At 41.7% G+C, this 19741-nt stretch overlaps 1 protein-coding gene across 2 annotated transcripts; it reads right to left on the bottom strand.

The window, feature by feature from the left end:
* Nucleotides 1–1955: 1955 nt before the first annotated feature.
* Nucleotides 1956–14724, bottom strand: NQO2 (N-ribosyldihydronicotinamide:quinone dehydrogenase 2). 2 transcript variants are annotated; one of them, XM_031049683.2, is made up of 7 exons: nt 14661–14724; nt 11593–11644; nt 9071–9235; nt 7498–7628; nt 5992–6105; nt 3613–3714; nt 1956–2500 (listed from the first exon to the last, which is right to left on the bottom strand). In XM_031049683.2, exons 1-7 carry the CDS (start codon nt 14670–14672, stop codon nt 2327–2329), a joined length of 750 nt encoding a protein of 249 aa, XP_030905543.2. In that variant the 5' UTR covers nt 14673–14724; the 3' UTR covers nt 1956–2326. The 2 variants fall into 2 exon arrangements, with proteins under 2 accessions (XP_030905543.2, XP_005149979.3); XM_005149922.4 differs by lacking the exon at nt 14661–14724 and adding an exon at nt 12024–12126.
* Nucleotides 14725–19741: the final 5017 nt, after the last annotated feature.

Here is a 19741-nt window from a genome sequence, read left to right as displayed (position 1 = left end):
TGTGCTTTATCCTTCCCAGGATCCCTTCACACTCCAATGCTTCATGCAAGGAAAAAGCAGACCTGCTGAACTTTGCCTGCTTCAAGTTGGCATGAATTCAAGGGAAGACTGAACAAAATTCACAGCAGGGATCTATTTGGCTTGGTGTTGTGGTTTAAGTTGGTTTTCTTTATATTCTTTAAATGTTCTTTTCTCAGGAAATTCCCCAAACTAAATGCAATTAGAGCCAAGGAAAGGGAAGCACTTGCTCTCCCTGGCCTATAACCACTGTGGAGAAAAAACTTCGGGGTTGGAGGATCCTTGTTCTGACGTAGCACAGCCATGCTTGTATGCTTACATTACAAATATGAGTCTAATATAGGCATTTAATACTACCATGTGTGTGAGACATAGTGTGCATCTGCCAAGTAGTGTTGAGAAGTGTATCTTCATCATATAGTCTGAGATTCTTCATCTAACAGTTAAACCCACTAAGTTCTGTGATTGATCCAACACAGTGACATTTGGTTTGATAGCTGCAATCTCTGCTTTCATATCCACTTCCTTCTTTCTTGAACAGACTGGTAAGAGAACACAGTGAACATAAGGATGAGTCCTCTCCTATAAAATTCTAATATTTCCATTTGTTCTTTGATTTCTCTTGAGGTAACTTAAAAGTTGTTTTCCTTAAGTCTTTTAGGCAAGAATCTGCTTTCTCTTCAACTTACATGTATAACATTTTCCATGTTATTCCCTTTCACTTTCTTTTTCCTGTAAAAGAGTTGAGACAAAGCAAATTCCTTGCTTGCGTAATCTGAAAACACACATCCGCAACAGCTTAGACCAGCACCAGTTGCAGGGCCTGTCTCTGCCAGAGGTGGCTCTTCATAGGGTGACAAACGGGTATGTGACTCCCTATTTCTACCACAGCATAATTTCTGTGGTAGCAGTTCCCAGCCTGATGTATCAGTTTACACTGTCACTCCAGAATCTGAGCATGTTTACTATCCAAACAGCCCTTAAAGAAACATGAGAGTGGGGCATGACAAGGCTGCTACAAAGAATGTACAGCAGATGCATACTCTCATGCAGAGGCCAAAGTGTCATTTGACAGTGACTCAGAAGACTCTTTCTTATTCCGGCCATATTCTTTTAATATCAAATTGCAAAGACAGCTGTTGGGTAAGCTCATCAAAGTAAGAAATTGTGTCAGTAAGTGAGAAACCCACCCTCTACCATATGCACAAAAAGGGTTAACAGCTCTCCAGGACAAAAATAATTCCACGAAATTTCAAGTAAAAGTCATAAAATCATAAAATAGGGTTGGAAAGGACCTTAGGATCATCTAGTTCCAACGCCCCTGCCATGGGCAGGAACTCCATGGATGGATACATGGATGTTAAGAGCCAGACAGTCATTTTGTCCCACTAGATCCTGGCTCACAGACACACAGAGCTCTTGCAGGTTTTTGCATATGTGTTCTGCCTTGCCAACTGCCAGTGCTGGAGACCTCTGATGAGGCCCATCTAATGATGGAGGGGATGTACCCAGCCCTCCAGACCCAAACAACAATACTGCCTGGTGTGAAATGGCAGGGAACAGATAGGATTCCTTTTTGTCTTAGATTAAGAAAAACAGAGAAATCCTTTCGATTTTAGAGAACTATATACTTTACAAATGGGAGCTACATTTGATACAGAAAGGCAACGTGCTATATGAGATTTGTATTTGTTTTTCTTTTTTTCTGCATGTGTTATAGGTTTAATATTGCTTTGTAAATACATGGAAAAGCCTAAGGCTGTCCACAAGGCTTTACCAGCTATGTCACTGTGCAACTGTACATCCTTTTGCATTACTCATTATCTCACTTAGTAAATCAGAGACACAGGTGTAGAGCTCTCCTTTAAAAGAACAGGATTCACCATAACAAGGTTGAGTATGGGCAGCATATTCCCTGGCAAATAGGAGAAAGTGGCAGCTGGTACAAAACTAGTTTATTTAAAACTGTAACATATTGTTTTGTAAGAAGCAACAGTACAACCTGCAATTAAATACCACTTGTGTTATCAACCACTTGTAGGCAGGATGTCAGTCTATATGAGCAAGGATAATTCCTCACAAAGAGTTTTTCACTTCATTTTTCACTTATTCAAAGAGTTTCTCTTCATTGAAAAGAATCCCTCAGGAATCAGTGAAAATGAATGCTAAATTGTCAGTTAAGCTGTCAGCTGTAGTACTCAAGAGACTTAAAATACATTTGAATTAGGAGATTAGCATTCAGATATTCAGATAAAGTACCTAAAAGAATGGAGATAAGAAAATGTCTCTGTAGTCTTGGACCAGAACATTACTTGAAATACCACTCAGGAGAGCAGATTATGGGCTCTTCATTCCAAAGAGTCCTCAGACGCTGAGCCCAGGCAATCAGTATCTCCTTCCTCTTCTCTTCAGAGACATACTCTGGAGCGAAGCAGATGTGAGGTGCAAGGACTTTGACACCACAGAAGTGCATAATTCCATGCTGGACTCAAAGCAAAGAAGTAAATGCCTCAGTTATTTAATAACTAAGTATTATATAAGTAACTCAGTAAATAGTTAAGTCTTTCATTTGTAATTCAAGCATGTGGAAGATTCAAAATGGAAACTATTTTCTAAACCTGTGTATTTATCAGGAGAAGGGAAATAAACTGCAGCAGTTTATTACCTATCCCGGCAGTCATTATTGAAAGCTAGGCATTGAGCAGAATGACATACGATACACTGAAAAATAAGATCAACTTCATTTATTCTGCTCTGTAGAACTTATTTTTAAGTGCTATTAAACCCACAGAACTATTCTCTCCAGCTGCTACATGCTGTTAAATTTGCAAGGATCAGAGACAGCCTAAAGTTCATTGTACTGCTTGAATCCCCACAGATTGTTCCTGAACTGCAATGTATCTCTTGTCTATTTCTAAGCATTGTTTTTTAATGTTTTGCCTCTGGCTTAGCTAAATGATACTTAATGAAGGTTAGTGCCTTTCAAATCAGCCAGCCTTGCCATTTTCCCTCTGTGTATTTCTGAATTTACAATTATGTTTCAAGTTGTCATATTGGCTTGCAAGCTCTGCAGCTAAATAGCCTCAAAACGGGAAGCAGCTGGAAATGACAATGGGTAGGAGACCAAAAAATTCAACATCTGTGGTACTGTATCAACAAGTAGCTAGCACAATATGCCTTACCACCTACATTTCTCAAAGCATGCTTGCTACTTCTGGTGAAAGTAGCAACATGAACAGGTATGCTGAATTTTGTATGCTGATTATTAATGCCAGGAAAATGCGTGACTCCCCTCCTGCTCTGTATCCTACATGAATCAGGAAGCTATGTTGAAAAAAAATCCTGCATGCTGGGATGAAAGGAAATCCTGTAACACCAGAGAAACTTTCATGGCAAGCAATGCAGGCTTTCTCCAGATTCCATTCTGGAGGAAGGGAAACAAAACAATCTTAAAACTCTGTGGACTTTTAAAATAATCTCAGGACTTTTTCTTATTATATTATATTTCACATAAAATGAACAATAATACAACATTAAAATAATTGTAATAATAAAAATTAAGGCAAAGAACAACCAAATATTCATATATTATACCTGCATGGGCCACAGGAGATAGCGAATATCGCCATTGATACCTCCTTTTGCATACATCTCTTCGCTTCCTCCAGTGGTGAAAGAAAACAGGGCTAATTTGTTCTAGAGTTAAGAAAGTAGAGCTTGATTTAGGCTGAATAGTTCAAGAGATATTCAGGAGAACCTAGGCAGCCTAAATTTCTAGAGGAGGTGGTGTCTTTTCTGTCCCAAACCTTATGTGTAGTGGCAGTGCTGAGGCAAAGATTGAAATCATAGAACCATAGAATAGTTAGGGTTGGAAAGGACCAACTAAATAATTGATAAAACAAAAGACTCATAGATTGGTTTGGATTGGAAGGGACCTTAAAGATCATCCAGTTCCAAACCCCCCGCAATGGGCAGGGACACCTTCCATTAGACCAGGCTGCTCAAAGCCCTGTCCAGCCTGGCCTTGAACACTGCCAGAGATGGGGCTGCCACAGCTTCCCTAGGCAGCCTGCTCCAGTAACTCACCACAAGGTGAACACCATTTGTTTCAGAAGCTATAGAATCATAGAATAGTTTGGGCTGGAAAGGACCTTAAAATCATCAAGTTCCAACCCCTCTGCCATGGGCAGGGACACCTCACACTAAATCATGTCACCCAAGGCTTCATCCAGCCTGACCTTGAACACTGCCAGGGATGGAGCATTCACAGCTTCCCTGGGCAACCCATTCCAGTGCCTCCCCACCCTCACAGTAAAGAACTTCTTTCTTGTATCTAACCTAAACTTCCCCTGTTTAAGTTTTAACCCATTACCCCTTGTCTTATCACTATAGTCCCTAATGAAGAGTCCCTTCCCAGCATCCTTATAGGCCCCTTCAGATACTGGAAGGCTGCTATGAGGTCTCCATGCAGCCTTCTCTTCTCCAGGCTGAACAGCCCCAACTTTCTCATCCTATCTTCATACAGGAGGTGCTCCAGTCCCCTGATCATCCTTGTGGCCCTCCATGTCCTTTTTATGTTGAACAAGATGATCTTAAGATCCTTTCCAACCCTAACTATTCTGTGATTCTATGAGGACACCAGAACTGCACACAATACTCCAAGTGAGGTCTGACGAGAGCAGAGTAGAGGGGCAGGATCACCTCCTTTGACCTGCTGGTCACGCTCCTTTTGATGCAGCCCAGGATACGGTTGGCTTTCTGGGCTCCAAGCACATACAGTTATACAGTGGACTGTGTGTCAGGGCTTTGGGCAGAGACAGGTTAAAGAAAAAAGCAATTATATGTGACACCCATATATGCAGCAGGGCTAATCCTTATTCTCCCCTATGCAATGTTTGGAAAACTGTGGCTGGAAGTCACTCTATTACCAGTAATTTCTTTATTCCTGTCCTTCCTGAATGTAGAAATTGAATGCTACAGTCCTCCTTCAAACCTTGGGCTTGCTTGTCACTTGCCAAGGAATAATTGGAGAATAAACTATTCCTCAGGTGTTCTAAACCCCTGTCTTTCTTCTGTTTCCGTAACTATGGTATTAGGCATAGGCTTATGCTCAGTTTCTCTCTCAATTTTATCTTCCTTAATTGAAATAACACTTTTCCAGTGCAGCGTCTGAACTGCCTTGAGCCTGCACTCAGCTTGCAGCTATCATCTCAGGCAGCCATTTCTGAAATTTAAACAACCTGGAATGTTTGGAATTTTGAAGATGATCAGAAATTACATGGATTAATATGCAGTGAACATAAATGTGAAATTAATATTGGTTGTTTCTGGATGTTGTAGTTGTTACCAAAGAAGATCCATCAGACAGTGGGACAAATTTTTCCAGGAATATTCCCAGTGTCACGGGGGGTTTAAAAATTAATGAATTGTCATCCACAGGTACTGATCTTGCCTAATTTATGAGCTACAGGGAAGAAAGGGTTAAAAGGAGACAGCTGGAACAGAGGCTTATGCACTAGGTATTTCAGGTTTCTGATTAAGTTTTATAGTTTTATTTCAACCTTTGACATCTAATCCAAGAACAGAATCTTATCACCTATTCTAATGTCACTTATTACAGACTGGTGCATTCTCACAGTGGTGGGAAGAATGACAGAATACAGTTTTAGGAAATGTATCAATTGCCTGCAAGCTGTAGGCCATCCCAGTGCCCTCTGATAAACCTAAAAATTATAGACTGTTTTGTAGGCCAACTAAAAATCTCTAGATCAATTAAATCTTTAGGGACCACTGCATTCTCCATAATGTATTCCCTTTCAGACAGTTTTAACAAGCCAGAAAGTTACTCAACCAAAGCATTATTTCAGGACAACATAAAGTGAGAGCTTTCTAAAAACAACGGAAAAGTAAGACCAATGCTCTCAAGACCATTGTGCAAATCTTGATCTTAATAAAACAGTCTCAAAAACGTACCTTGAGCAAACCGGAATCATAACAGTTTGGAAATTCATGAGCAAATCCTGGGACCAAGACTCTGTCCATCCAGCCCTTCATGATTGCTGGCATGCTGAACCAGTACAAGGGAAACTATGCAAAAAGTAATTACCTTGTTAGCACAGAGTCTGAGCCACCCTTAGGCCTATTCTACAGGCTGAATCCTATTCTGTTCAGATCTCATACATGTCTTCTTGCAGCTGTCAATGAATAGAGGCAGTAACTATGCTTGGCAAAAATAACTGAAGTGCTTTCTCTCTGTAGTAGTCTCAGGTACATACCTGAGTATAGCACGCTAGCACCATGGCAGATGTTGAGGACTTACAAATTAAAGTTGCAACACGATGCAGCAGGAAGGTGCCATTTAATTTAAACTTAAGACTGTACAGAATTGTGTCTCCTATTGCTGAAATGCAAAAGGAACAGTGTTGGTGAGTTACTAGATTTGCTGTTGTTTCAACCTGGATAATTGTGCTACCAAATTACTGCATTTGCTGTTGTAATGACCCAGATAATTGTACTACTGATCTGTATTTGTTATTGTGCCATTCTTAAAGCGTTTATTCCTAAAACTTCTGGTCTGGTGTCTGTTACCATATTCTAAACCTATAAGTTGGTGTGGCTGCCTTAAACTTTTACACAGATTTCTGAGTGTTGATCTGTGTTTGCCTTGTGTGAGCTCCAAGACAATGGGATAGTATCAGACTGCCTGATAATATGGTATGATTCTCATATTGAGACATTAGATATTGAGACATTCTCATATTGTCAGACATTAGGAAAAAAATATTCTTGTGAGGATGATGAGGCACAAAACAGGTTGCCCAGAGAAGCTGTCTGCCCCATCCCTTAAAGTCTGGGTTGGATGAGGCTTTGAACAACTTGGTCTATTGAAAGATGTCCCTGCCTGTGGCAGGGGGCTTGGAACTACAATGAGCTTTAGGGTCCCTTTCAACCCAAACCAGTCTGTGATTCTATGATTTCTGCACTGGGTAGTTTCTGGTCTGAGCTGCTCGACACAACAGTTTTGGAGTGCAGGTAGTGTGAGGACCAGTCTTCACAAAACCTATGCCATCAGACTACCTTTGAGTATGAAATTTTAAATGAAGCACTGTTGTGAATTTTACTTGTGTATTTTAAGGTTCTAATTTCAGGTGCCTTCCTACTCCTCAAAAATGTCAGTGTGGAGCCATTATTTGTGTGAAAAATTCATACTGTGCTAGCATGAATAATACACGTGATCTGGGGTTTTTTTTTATATATATTTTCCATAATCCACATGCTATCAAAAAAACCTAGCAACTTAAAATTGCTATGCTGGATCCAGACTGTTTTATGTTGATGGTAGAGTTACTGCTTCTTTTTACTCTGGCTAGATTCAGTGTTCCTAAAAAATCGTATCATTCTTTCACTTACTATTACGTTTCTTTTGTTCAACCCTGTACATTACAGCTGAAGTCTTCTATTACAATTTAAAATAATGACCTGAAAAATCATTAGGTCTGCTTCCTGCACCTTCTTTTGCTCTTCAATGAGATCGCTGGACAAACCTCCTCTCTTGTAAGCCTCCAGTGTTTCCATGCCGTAATTGAACTCTTCTGAGTTGTGCAAACAGCCTGTGGGTAGAAGTGATGAGTCATTCCTGGCTCTGTTTCTAGCATCACAGCCAGATAAGAATTAAATATACATTGCAATTTCCAGGGTTTTTTTTGTTTGTTTTCATTTTGTTTTGGTGGATATTCAGCATCAGCACAGCTTTTGCCTTTCTGTAGCAACTTATGAAGTGCAATAAGAGGACCTAAGATTGGCTCAAGGTTCTGGTGATGCATGTGGATGATTTAAGAGAATTTTTCTAATTGCTCTGCCCCTGCATTAGAGATTACTGAAACCACCATGCAGTCACAAGCACTATGTAGCTGCTTTTCAGCCTCTGTGGCTGGGAAACTCAGCCAGGACTGGGGAACCAGTACTGGCCAGCTCTGCTGACTCCACTACACTCAGCTCAGTCAGGTATGTCTGAATCAGTTATGTACATCAATTCTGCGAATCAACTAATACATCATTAACCTCTAGCAAAGAAAGGCCTCATGAACTAGCAGAGTAGCATCATCAGCTATACTCTAACAAGTCATATAATGGTATCTGATGGCATTTCTCACCCATGAGAAATGGACTTCAGCAACAGATTGTGGACACATATTAATGCATTTTTCCTTCTCAGAAATGTCACTATGAGACAAAGTTTATATTCAGGAGTGGAATTTTAGAAATGCTTATGTTATGTCTGGTCATTAATAATTTTCTTCTTGCTTTTGCCAGTGCTTGCACTGAACCTGGACCATTTCTTTTTGATTCTTGTTTCAAAGAAAACTTCAGCTGTTGCAGATTATGTCACGGCTTAACGGTTTTCCCAACCTGGAAAAATACTAAGAGTAAGTGCTAGCAAGAGCACAGTGAAAATACCACATAAGTCTAACAAGTGCATAACTGTCTTTCTCAAATCCTAACCGGATCATCTAGTAATTTCTAGTAATCATATACAACCTAGGAAGTCCAGAGGTGCCAAGACAACACAAAAGTACAAGCCTGAACTAATTTGCAGGAATTATTTGGAACATTATTTGTTAAGAGAAGGTCATTCTTAGAACGTCTCTGCAGTCCATTGTAAATAGTGTAAAGATAGTATTTTTCCTCACTCACTTTAGTCTGAATGCAAAATACTTCCACAACTTTGTACTATACAGATATTTTTCTGATTGAGAGGCCATTTCTACTGGTTGGGTTTATTTTAATGAAGATGATACATGTTGGGTTCTTGCACTGATGTTTCTTAGTCAATGCTAATAGAAAATTAAAAGCTGGGTCTTGATAGTTGAGGGATATTTGTAGAAAATAATAGCAACTATTTTGGGGAGTGTACCTAACAGCATGGTTCTGGACTGTTAATTCAGCAGCACAGACAAGATGAAAGTTTGTCTTGTCATTATTGCTTAAAGAAAAGATGAAAGTTTGTCTTGTCATTATTGCTTAAAGAAAAGTGTATTTTGGCTAGTCTCACCAACAATGTCATTTCTCGTTGCTCTTGGTTCAAACTGCATTGCATATAAATCAGACACCATGACACTGCAGCCCTGCTTGCTCAGCTCTTCCACAGCAACCCTCTTCAAAGATCCATTGAAAGACTTGGGCTCTTGATGTGCATAGACTATCAGGACTTTTCTCCCTGAAGGCAGAAAGAAAATCATAAGTTATCTTTGAGTATAGGAGGCAGTTATGAAACAGTTTGTGGAGCCAGGGCCTGGTCCTTCAGTTTTCTGTACTGTGTTTCCTAAGCAGCATAAAACTAGCAAAAACAGTGACAGTGGCAGCATTTGACTCCTGCTTGGCAGCAATGAGTGACTCATGAGGAATTAATCAGTAAATGTCCCCAGCCCAGCAATTCTGTGCTTTTTCACTGGGATTTCCTACACAGAACTCAGTGACAGTGCGTGCGTTCCTGTAGCAGGTCAGGCTGTCCTACATCAGCAGAACCCAGTCCCTCGTACTTAGTCAGCATTTGTATTTATCCTATTCCACTACCTCCCAGAAACACTTGCCCAACAATAGAAAAATCCCCAAGCAACCAAGCTGTCGCTGGTTTACCTCCCTAGGCTGGGTCAGACAAGCTACAGTGCAAGTGTGAGGGGTGGGCTGGGATCAAAGCAGTGCCAGTTTAGATTCCCTGAAAATACCGTGGAAACAACTTTTACAAGCTCAGAGCACCTTCCTACTGCAGTGTGGGATCCTCTCATCTTCCAGTTCAGTGCTGTGCAAGGGACAACATCAGGTAGAAGTTTAAGATGCTGCTATCCTACTTCAGCATCATCACAGTGACTCACTAGAAAGCAATGTGATCTTTTCTTAGATGTGTGAGTGAGCTGTCTAGTGTACCTCAAACTGCTGAGAAAGTGGATTTAAGGCAAGCTGAGTGGCAAGATGGGTACATTGGTATGGAGCCTCTTAAACTGATATGCCAAGGTGTATCAGAGCTTACTTGGGCAAAATTTTAATTGCAAATAGGCCATTCGATTTTACTAACTCTCTAACAAAAGAAAAACATTCATCACTGAACACAGAAGAAAGGTGAAACACTTTTATTGGGGGTAGTAGTTGTTTATACATAACACTTCAGAGAGGGGAATCATAGAATCACAGAATACCACATTGGAAGGGACCTTGAGGATCATCTGGTCCAACCTTTCTTGACAAAAGCACCATCTAAACAAGATGTCCCAGCATCCTGTCTAGCTGAATCTTGGAAGTGTCCAGTGTTGGGGAATCCATCACTTTCCTGGGGAGATTATTCCAATGGCTGATTATTCTTATTGTGAAATTTTTTTCTCTTGTGTCCAACTGGAATTACCCTTGGAATAACCTGTGCCCATTACCTCTCATTTTTTTCCACGGGACTCCTTATAAAAAGGGAGTTTCCATCTTTGTAGCCACCCTTTAACTACTGACACATGGTGACAAAGTCTCCCCTGAGATTTCTTTTCCCAAGGCTGTACAAACCCAGTTCTCTCAGCTTCTCCTCACATGGAAGGTTTCCCAATCCTGTCCACACCTTTTTTGTATAACAAAACCAAACCTGAAAATAGCATTCCAGGTTGAAAGCCAAACAGCATTCCAGGTGTGACTTGACAAGCACTGAGTGGGATCATGACTTCTTTATCTCTGCTGGTGATGCCCTTGTTGATGTAACCGAGCATCCTCTTGGCTTTCTTTGCCACAGCAGCACCCTGTTCACTTGCATACATTGCGCTTGTCCACCAGGACACCCAGCTCCCTTTCCACAGAGCTGCTCCCCAGTCAGGTGGATCCCAGCTTGCGCTGCACTTCCAGAAACTATTGAAAATGACAGGATCTGCTGCAAAACACACAGCTCTTGGTTCCTGACTGCCAACAGGGAAACTCTGGGATCTCTTAAGTTCAGTTTCTCCAGGGGATGCAGAAGCTGTATGGCCCAGAGTGCCACAGGAGTGACAGGCAAGTTTAAGGTGTCAGAGATGACAGAACTTGAGCTGAATGCTCAAAGAAAAAAATACATCATTTTTAACCCAAGTTATTAAGGGTTATAAGGGGTGATTATTTCTCCAGTGTGCACAGCATCCATGAAAAAACAGCTTTGCCAAAACACTACTAAAATTTGTGATCAAATGCTATCATATATTCGAAATGTGTATAAATTACTTAAATCCCCTGCTCCATACCTTACTTATTTAATATTACCAGCAGCTACCTCCTTGCTGTTCCCACTACCTCTTAGCAACCAGGTAGCTCAGTGGCTGGAGATGACAGCAGCTTGCAGATGCAGTAAGGTGAATTCTGCAAGCTGCTGGTTTGCTTCCATTGAGGCAGAGTGGAGGGCATGCAGACACGGTGTTTGGGGAGACGGGAGTTTTCAAAGGCATCACTCTCTGAAGTCATTTCAGTCGTTTGAAAAAGGAATACCTCAGTATCCCAGCTAAACGCTACAGATAAGGGCAGGCCAGCACGCTCAGGCCTGAGGCGAGCAGCATTTTTATTAGTATTTGTTCTTACCTGCCATTTCCTGGAAGCTCTTCAAACTTCTCTCCTGGGAATCCGATGCGGCCTGTGTGAAGTGAAACGACAGAATTGCTTATGTGAAACACACCAGGAGAAGGCAGAGAGAAAATCGCTGTTTCGGTAGGAAATGCACCACTCTGCGTGGATGCGAGCGGGCTGCGAGGGGGAAACATCACGTGAGTGCCTGCCTGCGCCTCCGTGTGCATGTGACGGGCCGGAGGATGCGGCCACCCCGGCCCCGAGCCGTTCACCGTGCGCGGCTTCACCGTGCCGCGGCACCCGGAGCGGGCTGGGGGTGCTACGTACACAGCCGGGCGCTGCTCCGCGTTCTCTTGCGTCCCTCTAGAAACCGTATTCAACACGGCACAAGCCGCGGCGCTGCCTGTGCTGCTCGCACCGGCCCGCAGTGCTGGGCTGCTTTGTACCTGCTGCCGGCGAGCCCTTGCGGCGGGGCGGGGAGCGGCACTGCTGCCGCGCCATCGCCAGGCGGGGGTCTGTGGTGCGGCGGCGGCTCTGGTAGTCACACCGCAAGCGGTAGTTAGGTCGCCCGCTGCCCTTACTCCACGTGCTGAGCAATGCGGGGTAACGCAGGCGTGCTGGCGGTTTATTACAGCGGGTGTTGCTCATCCCTCGGGGCTGCCACAGGGGGAGGAGTCGGGTGGCTCATCCCTGGGTACCCCTGCAGCTCCTGTAAGCGTTCGGTGAGTCCTCACCCATCTACCAGGAGCCAAGTACCATCAGTTGGAGTTTTAAAATGGAGAATCTGAGGTGGAAATCAAGTAAGTTGGCCTAGCGGCCTGGGAAATAAATGGCTAAGCTACCTATGTCCTCCTGCAGTGGGGTGAGCAGAAAACCTCTGAGCAAGCTGTGCACCGTGGTTTTCACCCACTGCTCTCTGTGCTGTCAGGGTCAGGGAAGACACACACCCCTCAGCTATCTTCCCTGGCTTCCCGGGGGGAAGGTGACACACGCACTGATGCAGGCACTGGGAACAGCCCTGTCTGGAAATGGGCAGCAGCATAATCAGAAACAAAGGCCAGAGCTGCCACTTGCCAGCATATGTTGAGTTTAAAGCATGAACCCAAATCCTGCTTGGCTACACCCTCTTGGTTATAGGGGAAGAGGCGTGGTAAAGAACTGGGCAGGGATTCCAGGAAGCCAGGTTTGAATTTACTTTCCCTCAGGTAGGATGTCTTATTTTTGTCTTTTCATCCCTTCTGGTAACAGAAATAATGAGGCCTGCGTACAAAATACTTGGTGTTTAAATGGCTAAAAGCTGTTGGTATTAGTATACTGCTAGCAAGTAGAATTCACTTTTGTGAAGACTGGGCAAAAGCTAGGAAAGAAGCTGAAATGGACATAGCACGAAGTGTGGAGTTGTTTTTTATAGCAACAAATGTTTGAGCTGAAAGTATATTTTCCTTGATTTCCTCCCCTTCTTCCCCCCACATAATGTCTATTTATGGTAAGACATGGGAAACTAATGGGCAAACGCCAGTACTTTATATACTGTACCTACATAATGTTATCTGACAGACTATTTAATGATGTCCCCCCAAAACAATGTAAAGACAAAAAAGTTACACTGTTCCTGCTAACTTTAATCTATTGAAAACTCACTGAATATTAATGTATTTCCAAGGGATATATATATATATCCACATATTCTCCCTCTGGATCCTGTTTTCCTCCTCAGCATTCACCCTGCACTGGAAATTGTTTCTGCCTGGATATCAGGTGGGCATTTTCTAGGCCTCTGCTCCAACAGCATGCAGTCTCCTCTGGGACCCTGTTTCCATTCCTGTCCTAACCTTCTGCTATCAGGAGCCTGGACAGAGCAAGTGATGGCTGTCGCCCTGTCTGTATGTCCACAGCTTTTTTTGGGCTGGATGGGAGCTGAGACATGCTTGGTCTTATCCTGGTAGGAAGTATCAGAAGCACTCCTGGATTCCCACTTAGGTTTTGACATAGCTCCTGGACTGGCAATTATTCTGGTCTCTTGGAGGTTTAATGTAAAGAGCATGTGTAACACATATAATGTACATGCCTGATTTGGAGCACAAAATATTTTTGTTCTCCTCAATATATAGTTATTATATACGTTATTAATGTTAACATTTGCAAAGGTCTACCTGACTGTAAAAACAGCATTAAAATAGGAGTATATTTTGTGGAGGGAGAGGTTGAGAAAACATATTTATGATGCATCAAGTGGATTAAAACCTATGCTAAAATATTTCACAGGTGTATATGAGGGTTAGTTTTACTACTGGTAAGTAACAGGCTTTTAAGTCTGGAAAATACTGCAATACTGTAAGTGTGCTTTGTGATTTTTGATAAATGACAGTGGTAGTTTTAATCTTGAGGCTTTTATGAATTTGAAGAGCATAAAATCATTGAGTACTTCTCAACATAAGATTGACAGCAGTGATCTCACTTGCTGAGGAGACACCCTTCCCCCATTTCTGAGTGAAGCTGTAAAAATTTACAGGATTAGTTCCTGTATTAATCCCTAAAATACATTTATTTCAAGTATCCCGGAATGATCTCTAATAATTTCAAAAATTCCTTAATGTTTGTCTTTGGCCGAGGGCCATTATCAGGATTTCAGCAGCCACATTTAGCAATTTCTTCGCCTGTTTATTTTTCAGAGCTCTTCAGAGAGTTCTTTATGAAACTCCAATGTCATAGTTTTAGGAATACATTTATTTTGCTATTTGGGCAACTGTGTGTGACAGAGGGAAATTTCTTGCAGCCTCCTTCTCCCTGTCCTGCTTCCTCCATCTTCTTTAAATCTGGTTACTATTCAGGAAAGTGTTGCAGTAGCTCAAACACCCTCTGAGATGTTAATTTTGACAGGTTTGGGATGTTTCTTACTGTCTTCCCCCCGCCCCCATTTGACCTCTCTCTAGTCCTGCTTTTCAATAAGAATTTTTTCCCCATTAATATATACGTATATTTTCTGTCTAAGGACTTAATTGCTAATTAGCAATGAAAAAAGTAGCGGTGGCTAGACTGGGGGAACGTTCTCCTGTTGCTGTCAGCCATTCGCGAGCACTTACTGAGCAATTCATGCATCGTAGGAAGTCTGGGTATTTTCAGTTTCTCTTTCTTGCCATCGACACAAAACTGTTCATCTGCCTAACACAGGACAGAGAATGTAAGAAAATTAAAACTATGGTAGTGATTCAGACCAAGGGTCCCTTCAGCCCAGTACCCTGTCTCCAACCCTGCTCACAAGTAAGAACTAATAAGCACTGACCTCACTGCTCTTAGCCTGCAGCTGTCTTCAGCTCAGGTCTGGGCATGTTGTAGTTTGCTTACATAGTAGCCTCCAGCTTTCCTCTTTGTCAAGCACTTCTCCTAGCCTCCCTGCTGATCCATGCCAATGCACTGCCCTTGGCAAGGACTTCTGCAGGCTCAGTTCCTGTGTGAAGATTGCTTTGCACCCCATTCCTATCAGCTTCCTTTGCTATGTCTTAGCTCTAGTACTGGGAGCGACAGTGAAGAATCAGGCCCCACTCAGCCCCTCTGTCCATTGATGGTTTTGTGGACCTGTGTCATATGCCTCCTGAATCACCTCTTTTCTGGACTGAAAGGTGTCTTCAGGGGGTCTTTGTTCAGAAACAGTCTGTAATTTCAGTCCTTCCTAGTGCTTTTCTCTGCTCTTTTCCAGTTCTGCTGTGTCATTTCCTGAACTGAGGGAAGCATATTTACATATAGTGCTCACAGTACAGAGGTGCCTTGGATTTAACTAGTGGTATAATGATTCTCTGCTCTGTGGTCCTAGTAATTCCTACTGCAAAATTTGCTTTTTTTGACTGCTACAGAGTGTTGACCTGATGCCTGTGTGGAATTAGCTGTCATAATCAGAAGATTTTACTCCTGTATGGTGGTAGTCAGGTCAGAGCCCTTTATTTTAAATGTGAGGACAAGCTGCTTGCTTTGTCTGTCATAGGCATCTCATAATATTCACAGGGACTAAAACCAACTTAAAATTGGCTGGTATCCTGAGCAGTGTCTAGAGCACTGTGCTAGTCCTAGTCTTATTTCCCATACTACAGCAACATTAGGACAACAATCATGCTCAGTGAATGGCTCACTGATAGAAGAAATCTGGCACATTTCAGTAGCTTATATACTGTTCTACATATGCATTCTAGGTATACTTCTCTAATGCTGTCTGAAATACTTTTACCCTTGATTTGTAGCCCCAAATCTTCTAGTGAAGATAAGTAACTAGCTTTTTTTTTCTCTGAAAAACTGATGAAGAAATATGCTTTTCAATTGATTTTATTGGAACAGGGTTTGAACACATAGCAGAAGAAGGCAGAAGTACATATTTTTTTATACAGTTGCAATATTTGCTTATTTGACTTACTAATTCATGAACTTATTTAGGAAGTTCAAGAGCTGGTTTTAATTCTCTCTTCAGCTTGACGGAAACCAAACACCCATTCTTAAAAAGTCACCCCCTCATCAAGCTGTGGGCTATTCTGGTGCGGATGCATCATTAGTTCCTGCTGAAGGTGTTTCACTGCAGAAAAATATCTTGGGTATTGGTGAAGCAAAAGGTAGAATGTAAGCAGGATTTTGTCCTTTAGGCACTGGGATGATACTGGAATATGAAGGTTTCAGTCCTTGTGCCAAGAAACATTGCTGAAATCTTGAACATGCAGCAGCACTTGGTTCATACACAGCTCCTCCTGTGCTGTAACAAGAAAAGCCCTTGCTCTCTTTACCTAAAGTTAGGCATTAACGGAGTGAGAGTTCTGAAGGTAGCAGGACAGTTAGGCATTTTTCCTAACTGTTATTTATGTGATTTTGAGTCTTAGAAAGCTTTAACTTACGAATTTTCAGTGGATATTTAGCTTATCACTTTCATTTTAAGGTATGTTTTAGTTCCCAGATACTTTCACTGCTGTGCTTCCAGTGATGATGTATTGGGTCTCTTCCTTGGCTTGGAGTTTGGTCAGATAAATAACCCTTATGTGACAAAGTAAGACTGAGGTATGGAAAATAAGAAGAAAAAGAAAGCACCTAAGAAAACAGAAAATATAAGGAAAGCAGCAAAGTAGCCTTAGCGGGAGGATGCGACATTTATAGCAAAATGGCAATCAAGAGTTAGATATGGGCCTAAGTGATTTCCCAAGGCAAACACTTGCCAAGTTCTGGTCAAGAAAATCTCTTATCCAATAACAAGGCATATTTGACATCTTGCTTCTGTCCCCTAGTGAAATTTGGAGAGGACATGTAACTAAAAAAGCAAAATTGGAGAGGACATGTAACTAAAAAAGGAGAGAATCATTCATATAAACCTTTTCATCAAAAGTTGGTTCCTGATTCTCTTCCCCCAGGTGGAGACAAATATTACTGGGTGCCTCTGCCTTTGCCTTTGCCTTGCCTTTCCTTCAGTGTCATGCTGTATGCAAGCTCTTCCCCTCCTCTTCCTTCACTAGCTGACTTGGGCTGTCAACTGGTATACTGGAAGCCATACACATTTCTATCTGTAATTTATTTTGTTCTTAAGTTACTTCATGCTTCTTTGAAACCAGCTGTTATCGGTAATAAGCCCATCAATACTTTATAGAGTCATAGAATAGTTAGGGTTGTAAAGGACCTTAAGGTAATCTAGTTCTAACCCCCCTGCCATGGGCAGGGACACCTCCCATTAAGCCATGTCACCCAAGGCTCTGCCCAATCTCGCCTTGAGCACTGGCAAGAAACTCTTGAACTCTTGCCAGTTTAAGTCCTGTGACTAATCCCTGATTTTAACCATATTGTGAGTCACATTCTGCATGCAATCATACCTCCATTTTAAAGAAAGTACTCTAAAAATCCTCTCTGTTTTACCAAGAAGTTATTGTATTCTATTTTCAGTAATAAATATCTACTTTTAATGTTGGCCTGAAGTTATGGAGTTCAGTGACAAAAAATGCCCATGATCATAAGATATATATAACTCAGCTAGGAACTGGTGAGAACCAGCTCAGTACTTGTCCAGTGGCTATGCTTTCAGGGAACTAAACTTCCTGATCCTGTAACAGTCCCTTTGAGCAGCAATGGGACGTCAAATTATTGTCATTGCTTTAGGAAGCCCACTTCAAAAATGCTGCAGTGGTGTAAATATTACATCATAGGGGATTTATAGTCAAGGACAGAATAGACTATTTCAGTTAGAATGGACATAGAAGGATCATCTAGTCCAACTGCCTGACCAATTCAGGGTTGATCAAAAGTTAAAAGCATATTAAAAACTTTTAAGGGCATCGTGCAAATGCCTCTTAAACACTGACAGGCTTGGGGCATTGATCACACTTCTAGGAAGCCTGTTCCAGTGTTTGACCCTTCTCTCAGTAGTGTTTCCTAATGTCCAGTCTAAACCTTCCCTGCCACAGCCTTGAACCATTCCCATGCATCCTGTCACTGGATACCAGGGAGAAGAGCTCAGCACCTCCCTCTCTACTTCCCCTTCTCAGGAATTTGCAGGGAGCAATAAGCCCCTTTTTCTGCAAACTAGACAAACACAAAGTCTTTAGCTGCTTCTCACAGGACATTCCTTCCAGCCCTTTCACCAGGTTAGTTGCCCTCCTCTAGATGCATGCATCCTTCTTAAACTGTGGGGCCCAGAATAGTAAACCTCTCTCTTCTTGCTTTACTCCAAACCTATGTAACTGCTCTCCACTTAGGTAGGTATGCAGGTGGGATTCTTTTGTCCAAATTCTAGCCATGTAAAAGTTAGGGCACCTAGTCTAAACTTCCTCTAGAGCCAAGACTGTTAGTCACTCTCAGGTGAAATTTCTCTCACTTGCCTTCCATGCTAGTGGAATGAGACCCACCACTTGGCTTATGCAGACATCTGGCAGCATCTAGATGGTTATAGGGAGAATACTTGGACTACCCCAGCCTTTTGAGCCATAGCTATTGTCAGGGGTGTGTAGAACACACTTTTGCACGTGTATGAACCCCGGGCATACAACATCAAAGGGTAAAGAAATAAGGGTTATTTGAATATTTTTACTACCATGCTGAGGCTAATTACTGTCTGGCACTGGGTGCTGTAAGAACAGCAATATAAAGTATCTGAGATAGAACAGTTTAGGATGAGCTAGAAGCTGTAAACCAGGAAGTCCTATCCTGGGAAGTATTCAGAGAGAGCCTAGTGCTTATTGCTTTGATGGTGCCAGCAAAATTTATTCATCTCTAAGTACAGTAGAATCAGAAGGAAGACTAAAAAACTGCAGCTAAGAAAGTGGCTACAGGGAGAAGGAACCAGGCAGAGCTGCAAGAAGGCATAGCCCCAAAAGATTATACTGTGAAATGAAATAAGTTTTCCAGCTCAAAACTGCAATATAGGGGCAGACACGGTGATACAGGGACATCTGCTGTGCTACTCCATGCGTCATACTGTTTGTGAGCAGAGACCTTTGTCCCCCAGACATGTCTGAGTAATACTTCCTACACTAATATCCCATAAGGAAAGAAGTTGTAAGTTGGGAAAAGTAAAAAGGGTCAAATCAGGAATATCTGCATACCTAAAAATAACTAAATGCTTTTATTTACATTTCTTCTCTAATATCTCTCAAGCTTTGAAATGAAAATTTTGAATTGATTATAGGAGAAAGATAAGAAAATCCTGCCTTTTAAATACATCTAAGAAAGGAAATTAATATATTTTATTGTGTCCAAGTTTTGTTTATTTATAACAACTTTAAAATCTGCATGCTAAGAATACATTATTGGATATGATAATAAGACTCAAGTTCAAGAACTAAACTACTTTGAAATAATCACTTTTTTGCTTTAAGCCAAAAATTAACTGAATCATCAACACAATCAAAACCATTATAGATGCCAGTGTAAAATACAAACACATACAGCACTTAGGTTGATTCATTCCACCAGCAGCTGAGTTAGATTAGCATTCTTTTCTCCCCTCCCTCATCCTTATCAGGTGATACAGCATGGTTTTGTGATCCTTAATATCTGTTGTATTAATTCATGTGGAAATGCTAATATCACATTTGCGCATGTGTGTATTTTCTTTACACAAGTTACAAAACATGGGTTAAGGTGCGAGGTATGTTGGTCCAGCTTAGAAAAGAAGTTCATTGGAATATAATTGTGCAGGAGCTATTTTAGC

The sequence above is a fragment of the Melopsittacus undulatus genome, chromosome 1, assembly GCF_012275295.1.
Source record: "Melopsittacus undulatus isolate bMelUnd1 chromosome 1, bMelUnd1.mat.Z, whole genome shotgun sequence".
NCBI classification, from domain to species: Eukaryota; Metazoa; Chordata; class Aves; order Psittaciformes; family Psittaculidae; genus Melopsittacus; species Melopsittacus undulatus.
This window is presented reverse-complemented; position numbering and strand designations above follow the sequence as displayed.